This window comes from Didymella exigua, assembly GCF_010094145.1.
Source record: "Didymella exigua CBS 183.55 unplaced genomic scaffold M421scaffold_12, whole genome shotgun sequence".
Classification (NCBI taxonomy): domain Eukaryota; kingdom Fungi; phylum Ascomycota; class Dothideomycetes; order Pleosporales; family Didymellaceae; genus Didymella; species Didymella exigua.
The window spans coordinates 537469-563445 of record NW_022984786.1 but is presented as its reverse complement, the minus strand read 5'-3'; the positions used below and the strand labels follow the sequence as shown (position 1 = coordinate 563445).

At 54.4% G+C, this 25977-nt stretch overlaps 12 protein-coding genes across 12 annotated transcripts; 6 read left to right on the top strand and 6 right to left on the bottom strand.

Moving 5' to 3' along the window:
* Positions 1–30: 30 nt before the first annotated feature.
* M421DRAFT_144485 (uncharacterized protein) lies at positions 31–344 on the bottom strand. Its single transcript, XM_033587517.1, has one exon. It carries the CDS (start codon positions 234–236, stop codon positions 72–74), a length of 165 nt encoding a protein of 54 aa, XP_033449253.1. The 5' UTR covers positions 237–344; the 3' UTR covers positions 31–71.
* A 1545-nt stretch (positions 345–1889) lies between these two features.
* On the bottom strand, positions 1890–2873 carry M421DRAFT_390902 (uncharacterized protein; the record flags this gene model as incomplete). The annotated part of the gene is made up of 3 exons (XM_033589994.1): positions 1890–2526; positions 2582–2757; positions 2793–2873. 3 exons carry the CDS (start codon positions 2871–2873, stop codon positions 2235–2237), a joined length of 549 nt encoding a protein of 182 aa, XP_033449252.1. The 3' UTR covers positions 1890–2234.
* A 667-nt stretch (positions 2874–3540) lies between these two features.
* Positions 3541–4147, top strand: M421DRAFT_4826 (uncharacterized protein; the record flags this gene model as incomplete). Its single annotated transcript, XM_033594741.1, has 2 exons — positions 3541–3726; positions 3878–4147. The coding sequence occupies 2 exons, from the start codon at positions 3541–3543 to the stop codon at positions 4145–4147; spliced, it is 456 nt and encodes a 151-aa protein (XP_033449251.1).
* Positions 4148–4153: 6 nt separating this feature from the next.
* On the top strand, positions 4154–5577 carry M421DRAFT_100723 (uncharacterized protein; the record flags this gene model as incomplete). The annotated part of the gene is made up of 3 exons (XM_033586555.1): positions 4154–4500; positions 4568–4739; positions 4804–5577. The coding sequence occupies 3 exons, from the start codon at positions 4154–4156 to the stop codon at positions 5575–5577; spliced, it is 1293 nt and encodes a 430-aa protein (XP_033449250.1).
* A 93-nt stretch (positions 5578–5670) lies between these two features.
* On the bottom strand, positions 5671–7657 carry M421DRAFT_92114 (FAD/NAD(P)-binding domain-containing protein; the record flags this gene model as incomplete). The annotated part of the gene is made up of 2 exons (XM_033598009.1): positions 5671–7352; positions 7624–7657. 2 exons carry the CDS (start codon positions 7655–7657, stop codon positions 5671–5673), a joined length of 1716 nt encoding a protein of 571 aa, XP_033449249.1.
* Positions 7658–9040: 1383 nt separating this feature from the next.
* On the top strand, positions 9041–10355 carry M421DRAFT_61593 (uncharacterized protein; the record flags this gene model as incomplete). Its single annotated transcript, XM_033595895.1, has 4 exons — positions 9041–9181; positions 9232–9458; positions 9522–9661; positions 9712–10355. The coding sequence occupies 4 exons, from the start codon at positions 9041–9043 to the stop codon at positions 10353–10355; spliced, it is 1152 nt and encodes a 383-aa protein (XP_033449248.1).
* A 192-nt stretch (positions 10356–10547) lies between these two features.
* On the bottom strand, positions 10548–14576 carry M421DRAFT_144411 (uncharacterized protein). Its single transcript, XM_033587516.1, has 2 exons — positions 10905–14576; positions 10548–10848 (listed from the first exon to the last, which is right to left on the bottom strand). The coding sequence occupies exons 1-2, from the start codon at positions 14120–14122 to the stop codon at positions 10740–10742; spliced, it is 3327 nt and encodes a 1108-aa protein (XP_033449247.1). The 5' UTR covers positions 14123–14576; the 3' UTR covers positions 10548–10739.
* Position 14577: 1 nt separating this feature from the next.
* Positions 14578–15937, bottom strand: M421DRAFT_144410 (trimethylguanosine synthase). The gene is made up of 5 exons (XM_033587515.1): positions 15580–15937; positions 15425–15523; positions 15089–15375; positions 14832–15037; positions 14578–14784 (listed from the first exon to the last, which is right to left on the bottom strand). Exons 1-5 carry the CDS (start codon positions 15645–15647, stop codon positions 14722–14724), a joined length of 723 nt encoding a protein of 240 aa, XP_033449246.1. The 5' UTR covers positions 15648–15937; the 3' UTR covers positions 14578–14721.
* A 117-nt stretch (positions 15938–16054) lies between these two features.
* Positions 16055–17577, top strand: M421DRAFT_420230 (putative Golgi reassembly stacking protein). Its single transcript, XM_033592405.1, has 4 exons — positions 16055–16280; positions 16334–16417; positions 16582–16812; positions 16863–17577. Exons 1-4 carry the CDS (start codon positions 16095–16097, stop codon positions 17439–17441), a joined length of 1080 nt encoding a protein of 359 aa, XP_033449245.1. The 5' UTR covers positions 16055–16094; the 3' UTR covers positions 17442–17577.
* Positions 17540–21465, bottom strand: M421DRAFT_4819 (uncharacterized protein; the record flags this gene model as incomplete). The annotated part of the gene is made up of 6 exons (XM_033594740.1): positions 17540–17795; positions 20185–20318; positions 20366–20779; positions 20853–21025; positions 21076–21244; positions 21352–21465. 6 exons carry the CDS (start codon positions 21463–21465, stop codon positions 17540–17542), a joined length of 1260 nt encoding a protein of 419 aa, XP_033449244.1.
* A 1302-nt stretch (positions 21466–22767) lies between these two features.
* Positions 22768–24406, top strand: M421DRAFT_144329 (uncharacterized protein). Its single transcript, XM_033587513.1, has one exon. It carries the CDS (start codon positions 23018–23020, stop codon positions 24092–24094), a length of 1077 nt encoding a protein of 358 aa, XP_033449243.1. The 5' UTR covers positions 22768–23017; the 3' UTR covers positions 24095–24406.
* On the top strand, positions 24407–25595 carry M421DRAFT_144330 (uncharacterized protein). The gene is made up of 2 exons (XM_033587514.1): positions 24407–24642; positions 24753–25595. The coding sequence occupies exon 2, from the start codon at positions 24829–24831 to the stop codon at positions 25531–25533; it is 705 nt and encodes a 234-aa protein (XP_033449242.1). The 5' UTR covers positions 24407–24642; positions 24753–24828; the 3' UTR covers positions 25534–25595.
* The last annotated feature ends 382 nt before the right edge of the window (positions 25596–25977 follow it).

Genomic DNA, 25977 nt, shown 5'->3' with positions numbered 1-25977 from the left:
GTTACGGTTTCTTTTGCCTGTCTGCGCGTCGGCATCAATCGCTGCTTTGCATCTGGGCGGTGTTTGTACAATCATTTGGAGCTGCCTGGCGCATGGTGCGTGGCGCATGGTGCGTGGCACATGTCCGGTATTCGTGGCGTTTGGTAGACACTGCTCTGCTGAGCAGCTGCGGTGCGTATCCGGCGCAACGGCAGCATATGCTCTACGCAGCATGCGAGCACGGCGCACAGTCGCATTCTTTCCAAACATATAAATTAATACAATACTACTCATCATGACCTGCGTCACCATACCATCCTCGTGTTGCTTCTGACCGCTGGTTCCCCTCCTGCGCCCAGTCGCCCGCCCACTGCACAGCTTCAGATTGTATATTTCAGCACCCTTTTACCCGACTCCGCTGGCAAAAGCCTCGGTGCGCTTTCCTGGGTGTAGCAGAGATCCATGTCTGGGATTTCAGAAGCTTTCGCTACGTTGCTGTTGCGTGCTGATTTTTCTCCATTCTTGCTCACGATGAGAATCGGATGGAATGTAGACTGTACATGCGAGTCTTTTCAACAAAGTCCATCGCACGTTTCTCACGCAACCCACTCGGAGTAACTGGATCCCCTGTCTAGATACGCGGAGAATGTTGTCTATGGGAGTTGGTTGCGTTTCTGTGTGTGGAGATGCTTGTGGAGATGCTTGTGGAGATGCTTGTGGAGCTGCTTGTGGAGCTGTGGGTTGGAGCACAGTGATCATGACAACAACGATGCCAAGCAGGCCGACCTCCAGCACCTACTGCTACGCGTGGATCCCCGTCAACACCGTTACGTCTCACCGCATCACATAAACACCACACAGATCACAGCAGCGCAGCATGAACCGTCTAGCTCTCACTGCACCTGGGCCGAGGACACGCACCACGTAAAAGGGGCGCCTCACCCTGCAGCGCAGCACCGCTATGGGACGGCGACATCCGCAACGACATCGGACGCGTCCTCTTATCATCACAGGTGTTCTGCTGCTCAAGCAGATTTCGATAACTCGCTCGCCCACTCTCGTTTCCATTCAATCTTGTCCAGTGCTGCGGTGGCGTTGAACCCACTTTGCAAGCCCGAGTCTTTCACGTGTTTGCCCATATACACTGTGACTTTAAGCCATGGAATCTTCCACTTGCCGTGTGATTGCATCAAAGTCTTCGCAGAGGCATATCGACTCGATGACCTTGAAAGCTTCCGTTGCAGATCGGCAGTCGGAGGCCCCACTTTCCCGACGCTTCGCCAACCACGCGAAACGCGTCTCTCCGTCTCCACCAGCACCACGCCACAGCACCCAAGCCAATCGAGTTCTAGCAGTGTCATCCGTGCAAGGCGAATATCCAAGCGATGAGCTGATGACGACGCGTCGACATGAGGCTCAATGCCGTGCGCGCGCATCGACATCAGAGGCGGCATGGGTGCTTCTGAAACATGCAAATCATCACTGTTACAAGAGTCGTGAATCGTCTCCACGGTACATGCAAGCTCCCTCGTTGACATTGACGGCTGGAGCTTGACGTGCCACCACGCACAATGCTCAGTAGGGAGACGCGTTGCGGAAGAAATGGAGGCATCGCTGGGGGCATGCATCATGGAATCGGCCCCGCCCAAGCGATCATCTGAGGTAGATACTGTCTCCAAGACGTACTTGTGCCTTCTTCTGCGGGAGCTCGTGCTTCTTCTTCTGCGGGAGCTCGTGCTTCTTGCCATCAGAGTAGCCATGCCGTCGTTTCAACATTCGTCGAGCCTTTCCGCCCCTCTTTTCGTCCTTCTGGACCCCGTCCAAGCTGGTTCTAGACAACATCACTCCCCCAACGTCAATCTCCCAGTCGGTACGTCGCGGGTACGAGCCGCTACACTACCCGTCTGACGCTACTTAGCGACCGGATCTTCACGCTCCCATCATCAGTTTCGATATCCTCAGGCCGGAACTTCGGGCCCCGGGTTACATCTTCCTTGCGCCATACTGGGACACGGACCCAAGGCCGTACACTTACGATAGCGTGCAGATCCTCAAGGCAGCATGCAGATCCTCAAGGCAGCATGCAGATCATCAAGGCAACATGCAGATCCTCAAGGCAGCATGCAGATCCTCAAGGCAGCATGCAGATCCTCAAGAAGAATCAGGGCGTCTTCATTGACTGGGGCGACCACGGCTAGCAACATGGTCTTCTGTGTCAGCTGGAACGACGCAACGAAAGTCCGCTCCTGCAACTTCTACACCGCAGACACGTCGACGGGACCGTGGGAGCTCATTGGCACAGCAAACAAGACGGGCTTTGAGACGGGATATACGCTGACGGGATCGATGGGCTGAGTGTATGCCAAGGCGCTCGATGCTGACCGCAAGCTGTTGAAGCGCGGATAATCGAGCATCGTCGAGACGTTTGTGCCCTCCGGTCTCATCGTCTTTGGCTGCGACGATCGCGGGTGCGCCGACGTCCTGCCCCTTGGAGACGATGGGGCCTTCAATAAGACGATGCCCGACGTTGGCGATCGGGGGGGATGCCTACACCAAGGATCTGGGCGTCAACATTACCAGCTGCTATCCGGTGCTGGAGTACACTGTCCGCAGGTGGTCTCTGTCGACTCCAACGATCCCGGCGGTTCTGGTATTGCTCGTTGTTGGTGGCCTTTGTTCGATGCTGGGAAAGAGGAGAATAGCTAGACTTGGTGCTGTCTGGCAGGAGACGATCGTCGCAGTTGCACCTAGCTCTTTGGCTGGGTGGTTCAGCCCAACCTGAAACAGAGTATCATAAGCTGGAGTGCACCGACGGCATATGAGCCTTCGACGTGCGAAGTTTGCGAATCGATTAAATCCAGCTTGCAGCAACTTGTGACTTTCACAGTAAACATTGATACCCTCGGACTGACAAAGTCATATCACGTCATCACGTCATCACGTCATCGCGTCATCGCCCAAAACGACCAAAGTTCTCGAGATTCAGAAAATTGGCTGCGACAGCGGAATCTACGGAGCCTCTTGTGGTATGATCCGGCTGCGAGATAATCGCAAATGGTCATGGCCTACTTTTTGACGTCTCGAGACTCTACGGCCTGCAGCCGACCATGCTGCTACCTGCGAGCAACCGTTGTTCTAATACCACCACGAGAGACTGGGTATGCGTATCGCATCCTCACACCAGATTCAACAATGATCAGAATGAAGATGCATGACGGGCCGACTACGACGCGTACGACACTTGACTATTCCAATTCCTGTCCGTGCCGATCAAACGCGGTCGATAGGTTTCAGAAAGCCTCCACTCTTGCCTGAACGTCAGAAGCCGGACCCGCACCGCCGACGCAGCCGCAGCCGCCAGCCAGCCGCGTCTCTGCAACAGCAGAAGGCCGGGATACCTTGAATCCCTCCCAAGTGAAGCATTGGGCGGAAAGCTTGTCTGTACACGTCCTCCTCTATCATCCTCCAGTATCGCTCCATTTCAACCGTCAAGCTTTCCACACTGCCGCTTTTCCGAGCATATACCATTTCTTGCCCTGATCGTTCGTAATCCGTTTCCTCATGTCTTCTGAGCGTTTCGACAAGTTGGTCTCGTACATTCCTTACGTGACGACTTTCATACTCGTCGCTGTCTATTTCGTATTCGTCGTGCCGCACATCCAGGACTACATCGCCACAGCCTCGGGCTACATCACTGCCGCGCAGAAAGCAGCTCATGCCCAGGAGTTCCCGAGAGGCTGCTCACCCGTGACAAGATACAACAGGCCCGTGTTCGAGATCTATGGCCTGTACTGAAGAGTGACGGAAGCTGCGGCAAAAGCAGCCTCTGCATGCACACCACTCGTCAGAAACAGAACGAGTCTCCAACACGATTCCAAACAACTTTCACACCCACCAGCCGATAACCTCGACAGATGTCGACGCCGGTGCACGCAGGTCGCTGCACCAACGGCCCGAGTCCAAACCATCCTCGCCCTATCCGCGGCACGCTTCAACACCCAGCATTCTGACCACAGAACTTCACGGGCCCATACGCGACATGGAGAGCCCCGTTGAAGAACCACCGACAGAGAACGAGCCAACATGGCTCAACATGCCGAACAAGCGCGCCCTAGTCATCCTCGCGCTCTCGCGCCTCGTCGACTTTTGGCAAACGGCGTCCCTCTAATCCTACATGGTCGAGCAGCTCCGCTCCTTCGATATGGACATCCCGACAGCTTCGCTATCGTATCAGGCAGGCGGCCTCCAGGGCTCCTTCACGTTCGCGCAGATCGTCACGTCTGTTCTCTGGGGGCGGGCTGCCGACTCGCCGCTCTTCGGGTGGCGGACGGTGCTGCTCATCGGCTTCGTGGGAACGGGCATGAGCTGTGTTGGCGTTGGGTTTAGCCAGAGTTTCGTGGAGATGATTACGTCGAGGGTGCTGGGCGGGGCAGTGAATGGGACCGTGGGCGCCGCGAGGACAATGGTCGCGGAGAGCGTGCAGGCGAAGTGGCATTCGGGGGCGTTTCTGGCTGCTGCCTGGTGCTTTCAATGTCGCCAACCTCCTTGGTCCGGTTGTGGGCGGTGCTCTGGTACATCCGGTGAAGAGCCACCCGCACACATTCAGCGGCTCGTACGCAGCGAGTCTGCTTGAAGCGTTTCCGTACGCACTGCCTAGTCTGCTTTACACTACGCTGCTGTTCATGGAAGCGGGCCTGGTCGTCGCGTTTCCAGACGAGACTGCCCACGAAGAGATGCTTGGTCGACCAGATGGCAGACATGTACCGCGGCATCACCACCGTGCTCTTGCGCCGCGACAGCCACGACTCGCATACGACGTCCGAGAAACGCAGCCAGAACAGCCACGCAACAGCCCACCTCCCCTTCTCCATAATCTGGACCGCCAACGCGCTCTGGACGCTCCTCAGCGTCGCCATCTTCGACCTGCACATGGGCGCCTTCTCCGGGCTGTGGATCATCTTCCTCTCCACATCGCGAGGCGCCGACCGCACAGCCAGCGCGAGCGCGACACGCTTCACAGGCGGTCTATCCTTCTCGCTCGGTCTCTTTGGCTCTTCACTCGCCATCCTCGGCATCCCCGGTCTCATGCCGCAGATCCTGCGGTACCCGTGGGCCAACACGCGCTTCGGCCTGATGCGCTGTTTCTGGTCTTCCCTACTGGTCTTCCCCTTTGCGTATCTGCTCGCTCCCTATCTGGCTCTCCTACCATCGGCGACGGCGGCGCCGCAGCCAGCCTCCGGCGTGTTGGTGTGGCTCGGGATAAGCCTGGTGCTCATGCTGCAGGTTTCAGCGCGCACGTTTGCGCTGCCTGCGAGTATCATCTTGGTGAACAACGCGAGTCCGCATCCCAGGGTTTTGGGGATGATTCATGGCGTGGGCCAAAGTGTGAGCTCTGCGATGCGGACGCTGGGCCCCGTGGCGGGGGGGTATTGGTTTGGACTGGGGCTGGAGAAGGGGATGGTTGGGCTGGGCTGGTGGGCGATCGCGGGGATTAGTGCGCTTGGGTGCATTGCCAGTCTTTGGGTGAAGAACGAGTCCGGGTATGAAGTTCTTCTTCAGGAAGAAGACACTAGTAGCGGTGAAAGCAGTAGGGGTTAATCGTATACCTGGTACCTTGCACGGATATCTTCGTAGTGTGGATGAATCGAGAAAATGATCATCTCCTTCCTTCTTCATACATCCGCCCCTCGCTTAGACGTCTTTCTTTTCGCCTCCATGCTTTTGCGCCCACTCCCCAGTCAAGCCCGTGTAATCCTCCGGCCCATACGGCTCGGTCCACTCCGCAATTCTACCGCTCTTCCTATGACCCTCCAGCCCAACGTCTTTGAGAAGCATATCCAGATATGGCACAGCATCGAACACAAAGTCCGGCAGCCGCGCTCCGTATCCACAGGGATACCTCCAGCGCCCAAATCTGGCGTGCAGTGTCGTAACCCAACGTGCCTGCTCAGCAGTCGGGACGCGTTCCAGCTTGCCATCGAAATACGCCGAGATCCAGAGCGCCTGTGCTTGAGCGCAGATCGATGTGCTGATTGTCGAGATCATGCCTGCGAAGGCGATGTTGCGCTTTGCCAGCGTGGCTGGAGGGGCGATGAAACGGTAGAGTTGGAATGGCTGGTTGGGCGTCTCGCTATCCGTCTCGCTGCGGACAGACTTGGGCACGTTCGGCTGGTCTTGCAGACGCGGGAATGTGCTGAGAATGAGCGAGTCGGCTTCTGTGACAAGCGGATCGGGCTTTGCGGAGTAATGTGGTACACCGAGCTCGGAGAGGCGCCCTGAAGGCAGGAAGTTGATGGGTGGACGCGATTTCCATCCTGTTGCGCAGAAAAGGGCATCGGCTTTGATGGATTCGCCATCTGAGAGGTGTATGGTTTTCTCAGATAAGTGTGAGATGTCTGCCACGTGGACGCGGACTTGGCCGTTGCGAATGTATTCGAAGAAGTCCGTGGGGAAGTTGCGAATGCTGAGACCGCTCCCGATCCATAGAGCTGAATGCCAGGGAGTCAATTTCTTGGTTTCGGGGTGCTTGCTGAACCCCATGAGGTCAATTGCGTCGCTACCGAGGATGCCCCAAAATGCGTCCACAATCTTGCGTCCAAGCCAGGTACCGTGGAGGAAGCGCCGGATGCCGCCATAACCATCTTCATCGCCCCAGATGCAAGGGCTTAGCCATGTTAAGAATCGTGTGTGGACAAGCTTCTCCAACCACTTCTTGAGTGGCGTCACGTACGGTGGTGCCATCCAGACCGGGCCACGTCCACTCTTGCGGACGATCATGTCGACTGACACCCCAGCGCTAGCATAAGCATATGAGGCATCCCACATGCTCTTTCCACCTCCCAAAACTGCGATATTACGAGTCGTTGTGAGAGTATCGGCTTGTTCACGGAATTCCTTGGAGTGGAAGATGGGAGCGTTGAAGTCTGCCTCACCCTTGAACTGGGGAATGTGAGGCTCAGAAGTCAGTCCAGTGGCGACGATCAACTTCTTCGTATGCAGAGGCGCTTCTTCACCAGATAAAGTGTTGCGTGTCTTGAGTGTCCAGTTTCCGGTCTTGAGATCCTCTTCGGCAGACTCCACACGTGTGTTCAAGCGCGTGCGAGGGTAAATGCCGAACTCTTTCGAAAAGGACGTCAAGTACTTGTGCATTACAGTGCCTGGGATGTGCTCGCCCGGTTGGACACCGAAGGTCGCAGTGTCCATAGGAAAGTCACTGTACTCGTATGTACCGAGCATGTTGTTGGACTTGAGACCAGGGTACAGGCGCTCATAACTCCAGACGCCACCGATGCTGGGGCTGCCTTCGAGCACGACAATCTCATCATTTGGGTGTAGCTCAATATATGCCTTTGCAGCCGCGAGGCCATACCAGCCTGAATGTTGTCAGTATCGCAAGTCTCGAAAGTGTTGCGATAGTCACTTGTCCGTTTCAAAATGGCAGGTACATAGGGAAAAGAGGTGAAAGCTCGTGGTTGACAGGGCACGTGAAAGGCACTTCATTGGGCGCCATATGGTTGGTTACACCTGGCGCTGACCAAGCTCTATGACGATGCGAGAAAGGGTGGGCCTATCCGCAACACTTGCAGGAATGGAGAACGGCGCATTGCGCGATGTGGAACGAAAGTGAACGGAAAAGCAACCTACCGGCTCCTACCACGACCAAGTCGACTTCCTCCATGTTGGTTGTTTGGACGAGAGAAGCTCCAGAGAGAAGGAAAATTAAGCAACAAGCGAACGACAAGGGAAGAAACGACCTGTGTATCCCAGCGAAGAACCATGCCTGCAGACGCTGGATGCCCTATATTTGGTGGACCCATCGCGTCAGGTGCCACAGGCTCAAGCTCGGCAGGAACGGTGCAACCTGATTTCCCCTTTTGACAGACAGGACGCAAGGAATGTAGTTGAGACGGCAATTGTGGGCTGCCAGAGTTGTCTCAGCCAATCACATTATGGGGTGTCACCTCTAAATGGGTGTGACGGCTGGCTACCGACATTATTGCCGTTAGGACGGCTGTGGAGCGCACTAGGCTTCCGCATCAATGGCTCCGAGCTGCACGGTCTTCGCAACTCCCACCCACGTTGCAACGTCAAATCGATTCATGCAAACAATAGCACCGTGAGGGAAATTATTCAAGCCATACCTGCCGTCACCCGCGAAGGGGCCTGAACACTCTGCTATCCCATACAACCATTGAAGTTTCGTGATATAGTGATATTGGGATTGTAAGAGACATCACTCCGAAGGCAGCCGTTGGGGGGACGCGACGACCGTAGCTTCAGGAACATGCAGAAACGTGCAGACCAAGCTAGCGGCCGAGGCTGCACCGGTTGGGAGCCCGAAAAGAAGACAGAGAATGCAATGACGGGTTCCGACCTGGTGAGAACGGATCACAGAGTGGCTCGTTGGGCTGAATTGACTTCGTTTGTACAAAGCACTCCCGACTGCGTGGCAGAGCAAGGCTACATCCCCCCCCCGTTCAGATGCCTAGTGTCTTTGTACCCTGTACCGTTCTCCTAAGTAGTTAGACAGCCCTGTACGGGCCCACTATAGGCTTACTCATCTTCACAGGTGAGAGATACAGGACCTTTTAGGGGGTGTTTGGACCTTGCGCACGTACAAAAGATGCATAGAAAGGCTTATACTGGCTCACATGTTGGCTGGAAATCGCACCGGAACAGGGGGGGGGCCCTGGTCTATCACGCAATCATCAATCGGGAGCGCTTGTCTGTCTCCTGCTTCTGCTTACCTCTGCATGGAGGTGCACAGCGTTTGTCGCAATTTCCTGAACGTGCTCATACCGGCTTGACAGAGCGGCTTCCAGCTCTGTACCTACTGCCGAGATGTGAATGCGGAACAAGCCGTGGGTGATCCGCTTCTCTTTCCATATGCGTTCGGTGCCACTGCGAAATCTTGCTGTCTTGCAAACGGGTCTATTATCGTTTCTACTTTTCCGCTGGGAGCCGATGGGTCTCTCATTAAGGCTGTGGCCATCGGCGCAACGTCGCGGACTTGATCTTGAACCTTCTCCTCAACTGTGGTGGAGCGAGATCCATATGCAAGATGGGAGATTCTTTCACGACTGAGGCGTTCACCCTTCTTGGCGTAGGAATCGCCATCATCGCTTTGAGAATCGTTGCACGCGCGACTACGGTGGGATTCAAGCATTTTCAGTTTGACGACTATCTGATGTGCGTCGCTGCTGTTCGTATCTTCGTATCCGTGGCTCTTGATCTACGCTAACCTTGCCGCAGGTCATATACTCACTCGAGACAGCGGCAGCATACATTGTCGGCGCCTGGTGGTTTGGACTTGCGAACAATGGCATGACAGACGAACAACGCAGCACACTCGACCCCAAGTCCCACGAGTACTCTTTACGAGTCGGCGGATCAAAGACGCAATTGGTTGGCTGGAGTCTATACACGCTGCTGTTATGGACACTGAAAATATGCATGTGCCACTTCTACTCGCGGCTGACGTGAGTATATCCACTTGTTCGCACGACCGATGCACGTTGTACTGATACGAGTGACTAACACAGAGCCGGACTCTATCACCTTGAGCTGCGCGTGAAGATCGGCTATTTCATTATCGGTGCGACATACATCGCAACCGAGCTCTCGATCCTGTTGGGTTGTCGACCATTCAAGAGGAACTGGCAGATACATCCAAACCCAGGCAGTAAGTGACTCTAGTTAGTACGAATGTGCGACTGCTGACCAACCATGCAGATTTTTGTCAGCCAGCCATATCCAAAATTGACCTCTACGTCACCGTCGTCCTCAATGTTCTAACAGACCTCTACCTAATGTTGATCCCGATGCCAATGCTGTGGAAGGCCAGTCTCGAGATCAAGCGAAAGCTGTCACTGATCCTGGTCTTTGGAGGTGGTGTTTTCGTCATGATGGCCGGAATACTGCGCTGCGTGTTGATCATCAAGGACCCGATCCACGGCGCACAAGCTGCAGGGAGCTGGGCGGTTCGTGAAACATTCGTCGCAGTGGTCATCGGAAACGTACCAATGATCTACCCGCTCACACGCCGTGGTGTCGAGAAGGTGTACTCAATGGCCGGTGCTTCGAGGTATGGACGCAGTCAGCGCAGCAATGGATACCAGTGCCAGGGCGACTCACTGCCCCTCAAGTCCGGTCCCGCGCGTCGAGCAAAAATTCGCAGCGTTCATGCTCTGCCAACTACCTGGAATGATGATCTGGCGATAGATGGATGGGAAAGCGAGAGATCAGGGGAGATCAGCCGCGCAGGGTCGCACTCGAGGAAGACCAGCGCTGTCGAGACGCAAGAAGCCCTGGGACCGCTAGGAGGGATCCAGGTGACACGAGAAACGATCCTGCACACTGAGATGAGGAAGGCGTGATCGTGAAGGAATGATGAGACGGTAGGATTGCGCTTGGGTCAACGATGGACTGCGCTAGGATGAACGATGGGTTGCGGCACAACCACGTGGCAAGGGACGACCAACGCACCAGGCACGTCAGCGTCCCAGACTTCAAATTAATATTTTGGTATCATACTTCAAGCCATATACTGTTCCCATGCACTGGACAGCATGACAGTGATCCCGGCCTTTACGCGCCATGTCCGTACACCTCCCTGATGTTTTCAGAACGAATGCATCCAACTTTTGAATATATCCTCAACGCCGATGCTATGCTTGTGTAAAAAATACCTATTTGTCTCTTTTGATTCGAATCGTATGTCCGTTGGTGGGACTGAGCGGAGATTCGGATGAACCAAATCCCTACAGTGGCGAGCCAGCAGTCTGGGGAGTAGCAGGCACAGGTGTTGCAGCAGAAGCATCCTTGAAGGTGTCGCTCTGCTTCTTTTGGCCATTGAGCAAAGGGCAAAGTCTGCAACAGTAATTAGCGATGCATTTCATGAAAGTAAGAGCTGGAGCGTAGCTTACTTTTTATTGGTCTTGATATGACCAACTTCACCGCAATTGGCGCATTTCCTGGGTGTCGCGCCGCCTTTGCCGGGACCTCCATCGCCTGTTGCTTGACCCTTGGCCTTCTCACGGCCCTGTCGACGCTCCATGTTGCGCTCAAGACGCTTGAGCTCAGCCATGAGCTTCAGTTGTTGCTGGCGATCGTACTCTGCATCACCAGTGGGCTTGATGTCGTCAAGACGCATGTTCATCAGCCGGTCCTGCTTCTTGCGCTTGATGTACATCTTGATGACTTCAGGATCGGTGACCGTGACTGTAACCTCCTCGAATTCGTCGTACTTGTTCTTGATGGTGCGCGTGATGCGTAACTTCTTGCCATGCGTCTCCGCATTACTATTGCGACTGAGCTGACTCATAGTATCGTCGTCGCCACGCATAATGGCTGGAGTACCCATCTCAGAACGTCCGCGTACTGCATTACGTGCAGCGGCAGAGTCGACATCCTCCTCTATGTCTTCGGGTGGGTTTGTAGCCGAGAGGTTCTCCTTTTGCCTGTTCCAGATGCGCTTGATAGCGTTCTCGTACATCGCTTGCTGCTGCTGAACGTTGTAGCTGTGACCACTGAGCTCCTTCTGCTTTTTCGCATTGACCTGATCTGCCGCACTTTGTCCAACATCTCGGAAACCGCCTTTCATGGAGACCTTGATGAAACTAAAGCCTAGACCTTGTCCAGTGGGATCGCCCTCACCGTGCAACTCCAGCATGGCCTTGCCAGCACAAGCATTCAAGAAATTCTTCGTGGTGTTCCAGGGCGCCAGTTTGACAGCGGAGTTCTCGCCTTCCGCCTCCTCTTCGTCATCCCTAATGTCGTTCGACTTGATGCCGGAGTCTTGAAGTTGCTTGTCACCAGCATGCATGGAATCGATGAGACACACGTCCTCAGGCTTGATCCAGGCGCGTAATGTCGGCTCGTCCGGAATCGTCTCGCCCTCTTGGGGCTTCCAGGTGCCAAGATCCTTGTCGTATTTCATGATTTCTCTCATGCGAGATCGGTTTTGCGCAATCTCAGTACCTGGCAGATGCATCTTGATCATCTCGTTGCTGACCCACGGTTGCCGCATATTGTACTGTTCGCCCCGCCTGTACATACGGAACGAGAGCATCTTGAGACGCTTCTTTGAAGCTTCCGTAACCTTCCTTGCATGCGTACCAGGAACTTCGACAGATGGGAATTGTTGACCGACGACAAGAAGGTTCGGGATGTTTCTCAGGTAGTATTTGGAGCCATTAACTCCAGTCTTACTTCTGCTAACAAGGAAATCGGTCTGCTCAGGCGTATGTTTGAAGACTGGCGCCCTGTACATGGCGTTATGGAGAGTCAATACTTCTTGGCCAGGCTCGACTTGGCCGAAGAGCGAGAAGGGGCTCTTGTCTTGAGGCAGGAGCACCGAGGTCTCTCCGATACCATCTTCGCGCTTGGGTCGCGCAGTGTCTTCCATATCTTTGCGACGATAATAGTTGAGAATCTTGATACCCATTCCGAAGTTCGACAGCGTCGTGGGATACTCCTCGGAGTACTCAGCCAGGAGGAGATCTGAGTTGTCACCGATGTTGAGATCTTCCGCTGTTGCAAATGCTTCCGAGGGCTTGAGGTTCTTTTTGTGCTTTCGCTTGACGGACTTGAGCACTGATATGCCAGCTCGTTCACCAGGCCTGAACTCAACGGTGGGCCTGTGAAAGGATCGCAGCTCGCGATCCGTGAGATTGACCTTGTAGAAGGGGTATTGCAACTTCAACGCGGGCAGGCTATGCTCGACGTTCATGTGACCAATCGTGCTACGAACCTTCTGCTGGCTGCTCTCCTTCAGCGCATCGTACGCCTCATCATTGGAGATATTGTAACGTTTGAACATGGGATTCGCAAGACTGCCACGGTTATCACGTTTGAGACCAAGACCCACTGTCCGTAGCTTTGGTGGCTCTGCGCTGGGTTGCTGGATATCCAAAAGGAGATGTGGGTCGTTCATGTCCAGGATGATCTTCTTTGCAATGCGTGCAGTCTCCGCCTCTGGATCATCCAAAGACGGCAGATCCATGTGGTCGTATACAGAGAAGGTAACAGGGTTCTCTCGAGTGCCTAGCTTCCGCTTTTTTGACGGCACAAGGCTACGTATCCAATCGGTATCGTCGTCGCCAAGTATCGTATCTGGCGGCGAAAGAAGCTGGTCGCCGTCTGAAGCACTTTCGTCATCCAGAACATCCCAGTCTTCGCAAGCGATCTTGAGATCGCCCCACGAAACGTTTCCAATCTTCTCGTGGTCGTCGAGAGGATCGAGATTGTCCAACTCCATCTGTTCATCGCTGTCTTGCTCCTCTTGAACGACCCTTGTGATGTAGATTAGGGTGCCCTGCTCTTCTTCTAGCTGTCGCTTGGACCCAGTCGCGGGAGTGGCCGAGGGCAATCGAAAGCTCTTCTCTTGGTCTACTGCGATCTCGAGGCTGGCCTTCGTGAGAGGCATAAGCTTCGGCTGTTTCTGCGGTACTTTAGGAATGTAGAAAGCCCGGTTGCGCGGTACCAGGCTGAAGAAGCGCGGTGGCACTTTCTCTTCGAAGTTGGGCCACATCTTCTCGAAATCCTCCCTTGATGTCCTTGGGGCTTCGGCGCCCTCGCCCTCCTTTCCAGCGCGCGCCTGCTGGAACAGACGCTTCTGCTCGAGCCATTCCGGGTCGTCGTCGTCCTCCTCCTCTTGCGTAGCTCCAAAAGCAACATTCTGCGAGGTAGACTGCGGCCTTCCGTCGACAGGTTTGGCGGTGTGTGATTGCGCTCCGCTGAACAAATCTTCGATCGAGTCGACAGGCCTGTCTTCGTTCTGGTGCGAGCGTTCCATGACGGGGCTCGAGAGTCCATCGCCAAATAAGTCGTCTATGTCGTCGCCCCCATCTTCGAAGCTCTCTGCGGAATCCTGCACTGTAGTTCCACTGAAGTTTTGTGTGGCAGCGCCGTTGTCACTAGCGAACTCCTCCTCTGGCAGATCGTCATCAGAGATATCTTCATAATCGACGGCGTCGACTGCCTTCTCTCCTCGGTCGAGCTCGCGGTCGTTCAGCGAGGCAAAGAAGTCCTCGCCACCGGTCGCGGCCCCAACTTGCGCCGACTGTAGCAGCTTTCCCAAGTCGTCGTCGTCGCCGGCGTCATGTGCTGGCGCGGCAGCTGGAGGGATCTGATCCAGAGACATGGTCGCGTGCGGCGCGGTGGCACTGGTTGCTGCGCGATAGGTTTATACGAATGCACAAGCTGAGCGCAAGGATGCGCAAAGAGGCGGGGCGCTGGTGGGTGGCCAGTGAAAGCACCCGCGGGGTGGGTTATTCGTCGAGGTTGCGGTCCCTCATGCAATCGTGGGCCGCCGCCGGTGTTGCGTGCGAACTGTACGGTCGATTCAAGCTCGCGCAACGGTGTGGCGAGTACTCGGAGCCGTCGTCGGCGGTATCTGCGGAATATTCGAGCGTTTTGAGGTCGAGGCTGCCCGCGGGCGTGTGGGAGTCAACGTGACGGAGGCAGAAGCTCGAGAGCGGCGCGGCGCATGGACCAACTCGAGCACGCGTCAACCTCGAAGAGTGAAGGGACCGCATTTGCTCCTACCCAACCCACAATGTTTTGACACGAGAAGATTTCGACGTCAGGTCCTCACGCTCATATCTAAGATGCTGGTTTTTCAATTGCGGATCATCGTTCCTATCTTCTCGTACTGCGGACAAACGCTCGTTCATGTCAAACGTGGTATAGTCGTCCGTTCTGTCCCAGGGCATACCTGCATACTATCGACCACGATATGAGTCATTCCTCTACTTCCTCCTCTGCAACGTCAAAGTTAAAGTCACCGAAATACGCGCATAACGCCTGCATTGGGTCAATATCTTGTATTACCCCATGTCCACGTTGCATACCTTGCTGGCACCCATGATGGCATAGTGGGCGACCTCTAGCTTCTGATCTTCTGGCACATACTTCGCGATCTGGTTCAGATCTGAGTTTCGGGGAAGATACAACACGAGCTCTTTGCTGTACTTTGTAAAGCTCTTGTAAAGCTTGTCGAGGTTGTACGGCTCCATCTTCGTCAAATCGAAGATATCGTCCTCACCATAACTTGTGCCTGCAGCAGTCAGCTTCAAGATCAAACGATCTGTATTGTGGAAAGTCTCACCCCCCCATGGCGGACTGGCGAATATGATGGTGTTCTCCTGCCCCACGAATCTGCTGATGGCCTCAAAGCAGTCGCCAGCTAGCCAGAAAATCTTATTTGCAACGCCGTAGATCTCTGCGTTGTGCTTTGCGCACTTCAAGGTCTTGGGGTCCTTCTCAATAGCAAACACTCGCTCCCAGCGACCTGAGCGAGCTAGTGCGATTGCATTGCCGCCCACACCTGCGAATGCGTCGATGATGACAGTCTTCGCTTTTGGTGCCGATTCTGCGATGTGTGCTGCGATCTTGCTTGGACGTGTTAGTGTGATATCGAGGTCAGTATTCTGAAATCACTTACTTTGCTATGGGCTCTGGGGTAACACCGAACCACGCGTCTTCTGTCATCCAGATCCCCTTGTCGTACTTGTCCCAGATCTTGAAACGTTGAAACCAGTACCTCAACAGAGTCAGTTAGTCTTGTACAGTCGAAGCACACAAATGCACGAGGCTCACTTTTGTAGATGCCCAGGAAACTGATCAACGCTCAGCCATTGATGGATGCCATCTGGTACTTCTTCCATCCTGCTTGTGCAGGGGCCCGTCCTTCTCTTGGCAACTGGCTTCTCGTCAGATGTGAGCTACAAGCACACTCAAAGTAGTGTTTCTCAATCTTCAAATATCGATTCAATGTGCGGAGATGAAGCTGTGGTTGTGAAGATTGCAGGTGCTCGAAGCTCACGAGAGAGCAACTTTAATGCGCCTTCCCTCTTTCAGACTAGTGTATATCGAGCGCGTTGTCGCCCGGGTCACGTCTTCACGTTCGCTTTCAGTTGCTTTGGTGTACTAATGAAATTTCCATTTTAAAGTTGATCAAGCTGACAACTAGTCGTCTTCGTTGCAAATCTACTGGACAATACCAACTAGCGGATGGTGCACGGACAATGGTTGCAACCACCCTGAACAACGCTCAACCTGTCACCAACACCAACGACACCACATCACCAGCTAACGGAGCAGCACCACGAGTCATGTCTGCACTATTTGGCTCTTTGAACCGGTTCATCTCTCGCCTTGATGCCACTCCGCAAGAGCAGGAGCAAGAGCAATCAGGCGTCGGCGGCGCGTATGGCTTCCAGGTCTTGAGAAATGCGAACCAGGAGGTTCCCTTAGAGCCGTGGTTCGACTTCGTCATTGGCATCAATGGCAGGACCATCGTGAGTGCGAGACAGATGGATCTTGCGGCCAAGGCAGCTGATGGAACATGAAGGACAACCCTGATCCGGGGCTATTTGCGACCGAGGTGCGCAACTGCGCGGGCAACACGATCAGTGTGGGCGTTTTTAGTGCAAAGGTAAGCAGCATCGTGGCCTCATTGAACTAGGTCCACAGCAGGTCGAACATTTGGATCTGTATGATCACGTTCTCCACAAGCCATGCTTCATGTCAATCTTGTCCATGTCTCCATTCGTTTATGCTACTTCTATGCACATATGAAGCTGCTAAATAATCTTCCAGGGCCAAGTCATTCGCGAAGTCTACATAAGTATTCCCGCTGAGAAGCCGACGCTGGGCGTGTCGCTGCAGTGGTCACCTCTCGCCATCGCACAAGACGTCTGGCACATTCTCGATGTAGCACCCAACTCTCCTGCAGATACTGCAGGTCTGCTGCCTTACGGCGACTACGTTATCGGTAGCCCGGAAGGTCTGGTCCGTGGCGAGTCAGGGTTGGGTGAACTTGTTGAAGATGTACGAACACCTCGGTTTGGATCGTACGATTTCGACTGACACGAGCGTAGTTCATGAATCGCCCGCTGCGACTGCTCGTGTACAACCACGAGTACAATGTTACGCGACCGGTCACCATCACTCCTAGCCGTAGCTGGGGTGGTGAAGGGGCGTTGGGCTGCGTGCTTGGGTTTGGGGCTCTTCATCGCATTCCTGCGTCTCTGGAAGAGCCTCCACAAGCACCAGGAGAAACCTTATTCGCGGCGAACAGCGCGCCTACATCTTTCGATGAGAAGCGGCCTCTGATCTCTGAGGTTGCATCCGGTCAAGGCGGCGCCGGCAACGGATCCGAGCTTTTCGTACCAGCGAACATTGCCATGCCAGCTAAGACTCCACCACCACAAGGTACAGCGCTGCCGAAGAGAAAGCAGCGGGCACATGCTGCCATGCCTGGGGGTGGGGGACTGGATGACTATTTCAAAGAAGGCGAGCAGAAGAGCAAAGAGGACGACTACACGCCAAAGGGCAAGGGCAGTGTACCTCCCCCGCCAAAGGCTGGCGGACCGCCTCGTGGACCGCCAAAAAGCGTCACACCTGTGCAAGCTGAAGTGGAGTCGCCAGCAGCAGAGACGGCAACAGAAGAGGCATGATGTGCAGGTGATCAACTGATGCATCGTTAGCTTTAAAATCATACAAAGGCAGCTTAAGCGAGCAACATACCCGTTAGAGCTTAATAAAGTTCGGCACTTCATTCGAAAAGCTCCTCACGGAAGCGACTGACCCTCCTGTCCTTCTTCTCGGTTTCCTTGGGTGCTTCGTAGACGTCGTCATCGACGAAGGAGTCCATGCGTCTCTGTGATTCGGGACCTTGTACGCTGTAGTCCTTGCGCCCACTGACCCTTTCAAAGGAGGACACTTGAGGAGATGTTGGTGACGTAGCCGGTGACGATGAGGGAGACATCTTCGTCTTGATCTTAGTCGTGAGAGTGCGTAGGATAGCCATGCTGAAAGTCGAGTACGGATGTTGGCATGTAGTGAATGTGCGTGTAACGAAAGCCAGGTGCGTGGTAAAGTCGAGTAAATGTTGGAGCAGTAGAAAAGAGCAGTAGCACACGACACCTCCTTTCAACTATATGCAAAGACACCCGCACCGACATACTTTCCCGCATTTATCGAACCCAATAAAGTACCCGCAGTAGTCCAGACTCCAAACCACGTTCCCTCGTGTAAAACATCCAGACCGCAGGGTCACCCTGAACTAGCCGCCGATCCGACGTTGCTCGCGACAGGCTCGCCGCGCTCGTATCCCTGCGCGCGCCAGGCACGTCAAAGACGGTAGACGCGTCACCCCAACTTTCTTACCCGATGCAGGGCTACCTCGCCCAAACCTCTGGACCGAGACGGCCGACCAGGAACACATGCTCGCTTTGGGATAGGAGGTATGTCGGTGGCGGAGTCGCGATGGCTGCTAGACATCTAGCCAAACTTTCACCGCTCGTTGCTGTTTGACCATTCTTCGCAGCATCGATGTCCGCATTGGTATGCAAGGCAGTCGAATTGCTAATACCGCTCTCCCATTGGTCTCCGCAGCAAAGTGGCTGAGGTCTTGCGGGCAAAATAGACAACGAAATTGGGGTCATGCGATGTCTTGCAGCTTTCCTGCATGCGCACCTCCCGAATCACGCCTTTGCGCACCTCTGGAACCTCTCAATAACGATCTACCTTACTAACACGTTTGCTGCCGCCAAGTACAGCACGACTCTCTTCGGAGTCAACAGGGCTTTTAAACATTCCACGGGCACCAGACAAACGCTATCCAGCCCGAGATACAATCGGTCGGCCGCCCGCCCTCTAGAACACGTTGAAGCCTGGGACCCGGCCGCTCTAACGCTCGAGTCCGTTGCGCTCCTTGCGCCATCAACCGCCCATTCGCAGCCAAAGCGTGCTCTTCGTAAGCCGGCCAGCAGCCAAAGCTGTCATAACTCATCTCGGGTCCCACATGGTGGATGGGCAGTCATTGCCCCTGCAGCTTCTTTATGCGTATTCTAAAATGGATTTGCTCTCGTAATTACCAGTCCCGTACCGCTGCCCGCGCACACTACCTGTGTGCCTGTGTGAGCTCTTCTAGAACCTCGGGTATCGGGATACTACGTCGGCGCATCGCTACGCTGCCGCTGGATGTGCCTGTGCCTGGCGGTGCTTGGTCCCGCACAGCATGGCACAGACAGCGAACGCATGTTTGACTTGAGGATTGCCGTTCTCCTGATGACTTCTTGTCACGAAAGCTCCTTTTCGAGAAAAGAAATCTGGAAACATTGGCAGCTGCAGCTTCAGAGTGAACCATGGGTCGTTGGCCGCATCTTCGTTTCTGGCTTGGGAGGTCGTCATGGAGTGCCACGGTCCCAGACAAAGCGCTGGTGCGGTCTGGTAGAGGCGCTACCGAGGAGTAAGTCCCCCCCGCAAGAGCTACTGTGAACTAGCGAGGCCTGAACTCCGCCGTGTCACGAGGGGTCTTTGAGGTACCTGTTTCATTGGTAATGTTTGTAAATATCTGTGCCGCTCGTGTAAACACCGTTCGATCTGGTCTCGACTGTGATGATCAATACTCTACATCATAGCACTGCAGTCGTCTGTCAATCTAGTCTCCACGTAGGTTTTTGATGAACCATCATCTAGCGGTCGCGGTTTTGCCTGTCCTCGTGACACCTGAATTACCTCTGACATGAGCTACATGAAACGTCAAACGGGTATGAAATGGATGATCAGGGATTTGGCAGGACTTGACACGCCGAAGCATGCAGTCGAACCACTTCATTGCAATGAGCGTCTATCGATGCGTAGCTTGTATCCAGACAGCTGTATGCGCCTCATGGGCAATCTTCTGTCCGTCGGAAATCATAACGCCTGCCCCAAATTGACCTGTGGTCTATGCAATTCCCATGAAAGAATCAAAAGAACGCCGTTTTGCTCTGTTGTGCTAGTGATGCGTGGTAGCAATATATCAAGAAGCCACCCAACCAGGCACTGTGTCATGAAATCGTAACGCCGCAGGTGAGAGAGTGTGTAGAAAGAATGAATCATCGAATGTCCAACTGGAAAGGCTTGAACTTCCCGCCAATGGCGTTGCATCGTGGACAGCGTGGTGCTCTGCCTCGAGTGTGCTCGCTGACGAGGACGTCAACGCATTCTTGACACAGGCCGCAGATGCACTCGGAGCATGCATAGCTGTCTCGTAGGTTTGACAACTTGCGGCAGGCGGCACAGTAGATCTGCACCGGATATGAAAAGGTAGGAGACGAGTCCGAGAGGCCTTGAGAGGGTATATGGAAATTTTGACCAGAAATGGTGGATTCAATGGACGATTCGACGGAAGGGAAAGGCTGCAGCTCTGACATATCTGCTAGCGGTGGTGTCAACGAGTTGACCAGCGGCGATGCTGTATAGGACTGTAGTTGCGAGGCGATGAATGGCGGTAATGATTTTCGGTTATCCATCATATGAGGTGACATGAATGGGGATTGAGGCACCTTGTATGGTTAGCCGAGAGACGTCTGAACACAACAAGGATGCATACTGGAGTAAGATCTCGACTGTCCTCTTCTGTAGCTGATGCTGCAGCGTCAATAAGGTCTTCCCATCTTTTACCAAGGATCGCTGCGGCTGTTTGTGGCTCAGCTGAATATGCCTTGCGGTCATAACTCGTCCTCCTGACGTGATCTTTGGATCTCTGCCGCTGGTGCTTGCCTCTGCGCGCATTCTGTCCGACTGACGACTTGCGAGGTCGGTTTGGCTTGATGGATCGAGGAGCTGGCGGCAACGTAGAGGACCGACCAGGTGGCGACCGTGCAATGGATGACGGCAACAGCTCGCGGTGTATCGACGTAGACGTGTAGTAAGGTTCCTCTGCTGTGATGTGTTGCTCGAGAGCGGTGGGAGCGAATCGTGCGCGAGGCCTGTAGCCTTTCGAGTCTGGGTCTGATATTGCATCCTGGTCATAACAGCTGCGTCAGCATGGTAATCCATATAAGGGAGCTGCAGGAGAACGTGACAAAACTGCTTACCGGATCGGAGTCCCAGTCGAACTCTGGGCGGTGATTGTGCAACGAAGCAAGGGCGGCTGCAGCTGTGGCCGCTGGCAGCAGCGACGGTCTGCGCAAGTATTCGTCTGAAGTGCGAGGATCGCTCACGCTGTAGTCGTCGTTGTAGAATACGCTCAAGTCGCCTACACTGAAGCCTTGCTAATGTGTCAGTCTCCGCTGCTGTTGGGGAGACGAGGGCACCAACCTTGTGGGCCTGCTGCTGAGCTTGTGGGTTGAGAAGGCGGGGGCGGGCGCTCTTGTGGTGGGGTGTTGACCATCAACGTAAAGCTCTCCTCGGTAGCAGGGAGCTTCGAGATGTAGTGTTCGGGGTGGGCGCGGCGAATGTGCTCCTGCATGGAACGGTACCGCTTCTCCTGTGCAGCATGGCGTGTTATTCAAGATCTGGGTGAGCAGTAGCGGAGCTCGCCATGACGTGGATACTGCAGCTCCAACTTCAAAGCATAGCTCGAGGGAGACTCACCCCAGTGCAGCGCTTCCGGCAGGCCGAATGGTCATGGTTGCGCAGCGGGCAGACGACCACATTGTTCTCGTCTGAGACCGAGAAGGATCCAGTGAGCGAAGCTCGCGGCGGCATGGCCAGCATCTATCCGCGGTGTCTGTGCGAGTGCGTGGGATGAGCCCGGGTGGAGGATTGCACTGGGCGAGGTGCTGGGCGTCAATGGCACTTGCAGGACTCTGCAACGCCGATGTGAAGCTATGTTTGAGCTCAAGAAGGTGTCGCAAGAGGTCAGCAGCTGAATTGTTCGGCACACCAAGCTCCGGAAGCAAATGCTGGTCGAGGATGAAAGAAGTGGGCGCGCAGACTGGTGGGGTAAGTCGTCCTGATCCGGTTCTTGACGTCTGCTGAGAGCTGTACCTAGAAGACTAGTGAAACCGCCGAACTTCAAACATGCGAGCGCAAGTAGAAGAAAATAGTACTCGAGAGGAGTAAGGCTGTGATTGAGCTGCTACTATCAAGGAAAGCTCTGCTCCATGTCGCCGCCCACTCAGCTCAAAGAAGCTTCAGCTGTCAGGGTGTGAGCTCGGAGCTCTGACCAATGCCGAGTCTTGCATTGACGATTTCAGCGGTGCCCAATGAACCGCGGCCGTCATGATTCAATGCTGCGAAATTTGCTTCTAGAGCGCAACAAGCCTGCTCCTAGTCGCGCTCCTTCACGGTCAAGCTGGCGGTAAGCATCTGTGAGGGAAAGTGCAACGCAGGGCGCCGAGTCTCGCGACAGTTGCTCTTCGCAAGCAGAACGGTGAGCTGAGCCAAGCAAGCTCCTGGCAGATGACAGACTTGGTTCTGTGGTGACCGCAGTGACCGCATGAGCAAGTCGCAATAATCTCAGTGTCGGAATTTGTTGTTGCGATCAATTGCCTACCTCTTGTGTCAAGTTGCGCGGCTCAGTGGACATCAGCCCATTCGTCACGGGACGAGCATTGAATGGAGCCAGCCGGCCCATTAGCAATTGGCGAAGAGCGCAATTGCAGCCAGGAACTGGCCTGTCAATCCATCACTGATGGCGATTGATGATGACTGCGATGCAATGACTGGTGCTGTTGATGAGTTTGATGATGTTTACTGATGAAAGTTGAGTGTCAAAGTGTTGGGAGAGGAGCGCCACGAAGTTCGATGAACTGTCTTCCCGGGAGCGCTCGCGTGGAAGTGCCATCTGTTTCTGCCAAGGTTAGCGCCAACAGTCCCGAAATGGAGGCTGCATGCCTGGGCAAAGCCATCGAGGTCACAGCTCGTAAGAGCGTGACGGCAATCAGCTTTCGCTATTCTCGATTTTTAATAGTTATTGTGACCGAGTGTCTCCTGGAGGCTCCAACAACATTCGCCAAACAACAGCATCGGCCTTGGATCCACTGAGAGCCGCCAAAGTTAGCAATGATCTCGGGTACGCCGCTTCGTCCGGCTCTGCTTGCTCGCTGAAGGTTGCACCTTCCGCCCGGAGACCTGGGCCGCTTCGAGATGGCAGGTGCAGTCGAGGCACCTTGTCGTGGCGCTCGCGAATAAGCTGGTGACAACGAGTCAACTTCTCTCCCCTGCTGTGGGAGACGAAGCCTGCTTTCTCTCCTATTTCTCCGAACCCCATGCCGTTCTTCGTTTCCATCTGCATCGCCCCTCTGCTAGGACTGCGATGTCCTTGACGGTGAAGTCGTTGAATGGCGACACGGCGTTTTTGCTCACCTTCAGTCCACCTGTGGCCCCACTGTCTTCCCCAGGCCTCTTCCCAGGTTCATTCACGATCCTGATTGATCCCTGGCTAGTTGGCCCATCCGTCATCTTCAACTCCGTCTTCTCCATCTCACACCAGAAGGCGCAACCATGCATCTCACACCTGAAAGAGCTGGAATACGAGCCGGATCTCATCCTCATTTCCCAGGACAAGCCAGATCACTGCCATGAAGAAACGCTCCGTCAGCTGCCGCCAGACTGCGAATCTACGATTCTCGCAACTCCACCTGCAGCCAAGAAGATTCGATCATGGAAGCACTTTCGTCCCGAGCTTGTGCATGCCTTACCCAAATACGCGCAAGGCGATAATCGAGCCATCCACCGCATCGTACTGCCGCCACCAACGCCCAGAGGCTCTTGTGGCGAGATAACAATAGCATGGATGCCAGAGAAGAGAGACGTCTCAAGACTACACCATGCTATTGGCATCACGTACCGACCGCCTTGTACGGTGCTTTCGGCTACGACATCAGGTTACTACCTCGACCTTCCCATGAGTCCACCTGCATCACCAGGCTCCCCCATGACAATAGCTTCGTCACCCCGTACCATCGTGCCATCGCCGTACCACGACCGTGAGAAGACTCTCTCTGTCATCTACTCACCGCATGGAGTGTCTTACGACATTGTTCGCTCCTATGCTTCGTCACATCTTGTTTCCGAATCGGCTCTTCCTTTGACAGCGCTATTGCATTCATTCGATTGCGTCGAAAATCCCTGGTACCTAGGTGGGAATATCTCGGCAGGATCTCCTGGTGGTATTCGAATCGCTCGCGACTTGTACGCCAAAGCCTGGATCTCAGCGCACGACGCCGACAAGGACAATTCTGGTTGGTCTGTAAAGCAGACTCGTGTTGCAAAGTCCACCATAGACCACATTACGAAGATGCTGGAGGACAGTCATGCAGTTAAGTGTCGGAGTTTCCGCACTGATGTTGTCAGTCTGGCATCTGGCGAACAACGACGCATCGACAGGTAAGCAGAAGATTGAGGGCCAATCCTACACTACCGTGAGAGAGCTCCAAGATACAAGTGAGCTTGCATCGCAAAAGGAGCAGAGGCCTCGAAGTCATGAAAGTCACTCGATATCCGGTCGCGATAACTCGCTACACAAGAGGGCTTCTGAGAACCTCGGCGAGTTCTAAATTTGAAGCTGAACAACGTTGTGCTTCTTGCGAATGGTCATAAATGGCCAGTTTCGCGACAATGATGGTTGGCACGGCACACGTGATTGTGTGCCGAGGCAGACTCGGGAGGCTGAGCTACACTCCTCTCTTCACTGCGAAACTATACGAGCGATCATCACCATCATCGACAATCACTAGCATGCAGACCAAGACTTTGCCGCGCATGTTTATCGTAGTGGTGGAAGAGCAAAGTCTGGAAAGTACACAACACCCCTGTCACAAGCCTGCTCCGCCTCCGCCACGAACGCTCTTTGGGACATACTCCGCACTTTTACCGGTCAAGAACAACACTGTGTGAAGTGTTAGGAAACCATGTGGATTTCAAGCTTTTCGAAAGGAGGCTTCGCAGACAGCATTTGCGAAAGAGGTTGCGGGAGACGTCGAACATGCCTTTGAGGCCTGCATGGCGAAATATATATCTAATCCCGCGTCTCGTCTCGCTATCAGCAGTGTCTTCGACCTGGAGCCTTCCACACATGATTCTTTCTGGCTTCTACCTTGCCACCGAGTCAAATCAGCCTACGCGATGTCTCCACCAATTCACACTCAACGGCTCGTTCATGATGCAGCATCAAACGCGCCCGAACCAACGCCCGGCACTTCACGCACTCTTCCGGTACCCTCTCCACAGCCGTTAAGAAGTGCTCTCTTCGTTTGCTTGGTTGGAGTGTCCATATTGGTTACAGTCGAATGGATCCTCTTCATCGCAGCTTTCAGCGTCAACATGAAGCTCAACGACCGATACTTCTCATACCTTGACGCAGGGCTCCAGACGCCGGCAGACGTGGACTATCCACCTTTGGTCACCAGAGGCAGAGATCGAGACATTGACGGTCCACTGGTCATGTGTCTCCTGCCTCTGGGATACGATAGTTTCTTCTTGATGGTCATATCCGGCTGGGCTTGCCATAAGCGGTTGCCGAGGGTGCTCGTCCTGTGCGTGTCGGTGTTGGCGTTTCCTATGTGGAGCATATGCGGCTCCTTCAACGTGTTCCTAGTTCTGAGTGCACGGGAGGAGACGTGGGATCCCGCGTTCAATTCTCTGTATGGGTTCTTCACAGCTCTTCAAGTTCTCTCGGCGGTTACCTGGTTGGCCGTTCTGATCGCTGCTGCAAGGAGCATCGACAAGAGAAAGAAGGAAAGATGGATGGCGGAGGGAGTCGAGAGAGCATTGAGACGACAGCGCGCCGAGGAGCACCAGTTGCAGGATCTGCCAGCATATCAGGCGTAGGACGGGCAAGGCGTGGCTGGAATCGGGATCAGAGGGGTTTTCATCATGGTTGGCAAGTAATGGAGGATGGTACGATACGCAAAAATTTTAATGTCTAATACGTAGTAATTGCAGAAGCGAAGATCAAACAGCTGAATGATGAGTTGCGGAGTCACGGACATATGGAGGGTCAATAATACCGGTGCGAGACACGCGGACGAAAGATGCGTTGGCCGGGCGCCGCGAGATTGGACGGAGCAAATCGATAGCAAGGGCACTTTTAGGGCAGGCAGCATCCGGCGCTCCGAACGTGGCGTGCAAGGAAAAAGCCTGCTGGCAGAACAAGTCCTGCGCGCGGTGGCTGCTGGACCAGCGAACTGTGCAGGCCTTGGAGATTCCGTCAGCGTGCCTGGAAAGAGACGCGGCAGCAGTAGCAGACGACAGGGCAAAGCAGCCACAGACGGG

Bases quoted from the DNA above. Each gene is read 5' to 3' on its own strand.
- M421DRAFT_144485 (XM_033587517.1), bottom strand. From the start codon at position 236: ATGCGACTGTGCGCCGTGCTCGCATGCTGCGTAGAGCATATGCTGCCG.
- M421DRAFT_144411 (XM_033587516.1), bottom strand. From the start codon at position 14,122: ATGTCTCTGGATCAGATCCCTCCAGCTGCCGCGCCAGCACATGACGCC. The intron at 10,849-10,904 runs GTAAGCTACGCT...TTACTGTTGCAG, and splicing joins CATATCAAGACCAATAAAAA to ACTTTGCCCTTTGCTCAATG.
- M421DRAFT_144410 (XM_033587515.1), bottom strand. From the start codon at position 15,647: ATGGAAGAAGTACCAGATGGCATCCATCAATGGCTGAGCGTTGATCAG. The intron at 15,524-15,579 runs GTGAGCCTCGTG...GACTCTGTTGAG, and splicing joins TTTCCTGGGCATCTACAAAA to GTACTGGTTTCAACGTTTCA. The intron at 15,376-15,424 runs GTAAGTGATTTC...AACACGTCCAAG, and splicing joins ACCCCAGAGCCCATAGCAAA to CAAGATCGCAGCACACATCG.
- M421DRAFT_420230 (XM_033592405.1), top strand. From the start codon at position 16,095: ATGTCTGCACTATTTGGCTCTTTGAACCGGTTCATCTCTCGCCTTGAT. The intron at 16,418-16,581 runs GTAAGCAGCATC...ATAATCTTCCAG, and splicing joins TGGGCGTTTTTAGTGCAAAG to GGCCAAGTCATTCGCGAAGT. The intron at 16,813-16,862 runs GTACGAACACCT...ACACGAGCGTAG, and splicing joins TGGGTGAACTTGTTGAAGAT to TTCATGAATCGCCCGCTGCG.
- M421DRAFT_144329 (XM_033587513.1), top strand. From the start codon at position 23,018: ATGTCCTTGACGGTGAAGTCGTTGAATGGCGACACGGCGTTTTTGCTC.
- M421DRAFT_144330 (XM_033587514.1), top strand. From the start codon at position 24,829: ATGTCTCCACCAATTCACACTCAACGGCTCGTTCATGATGCAGCATCA.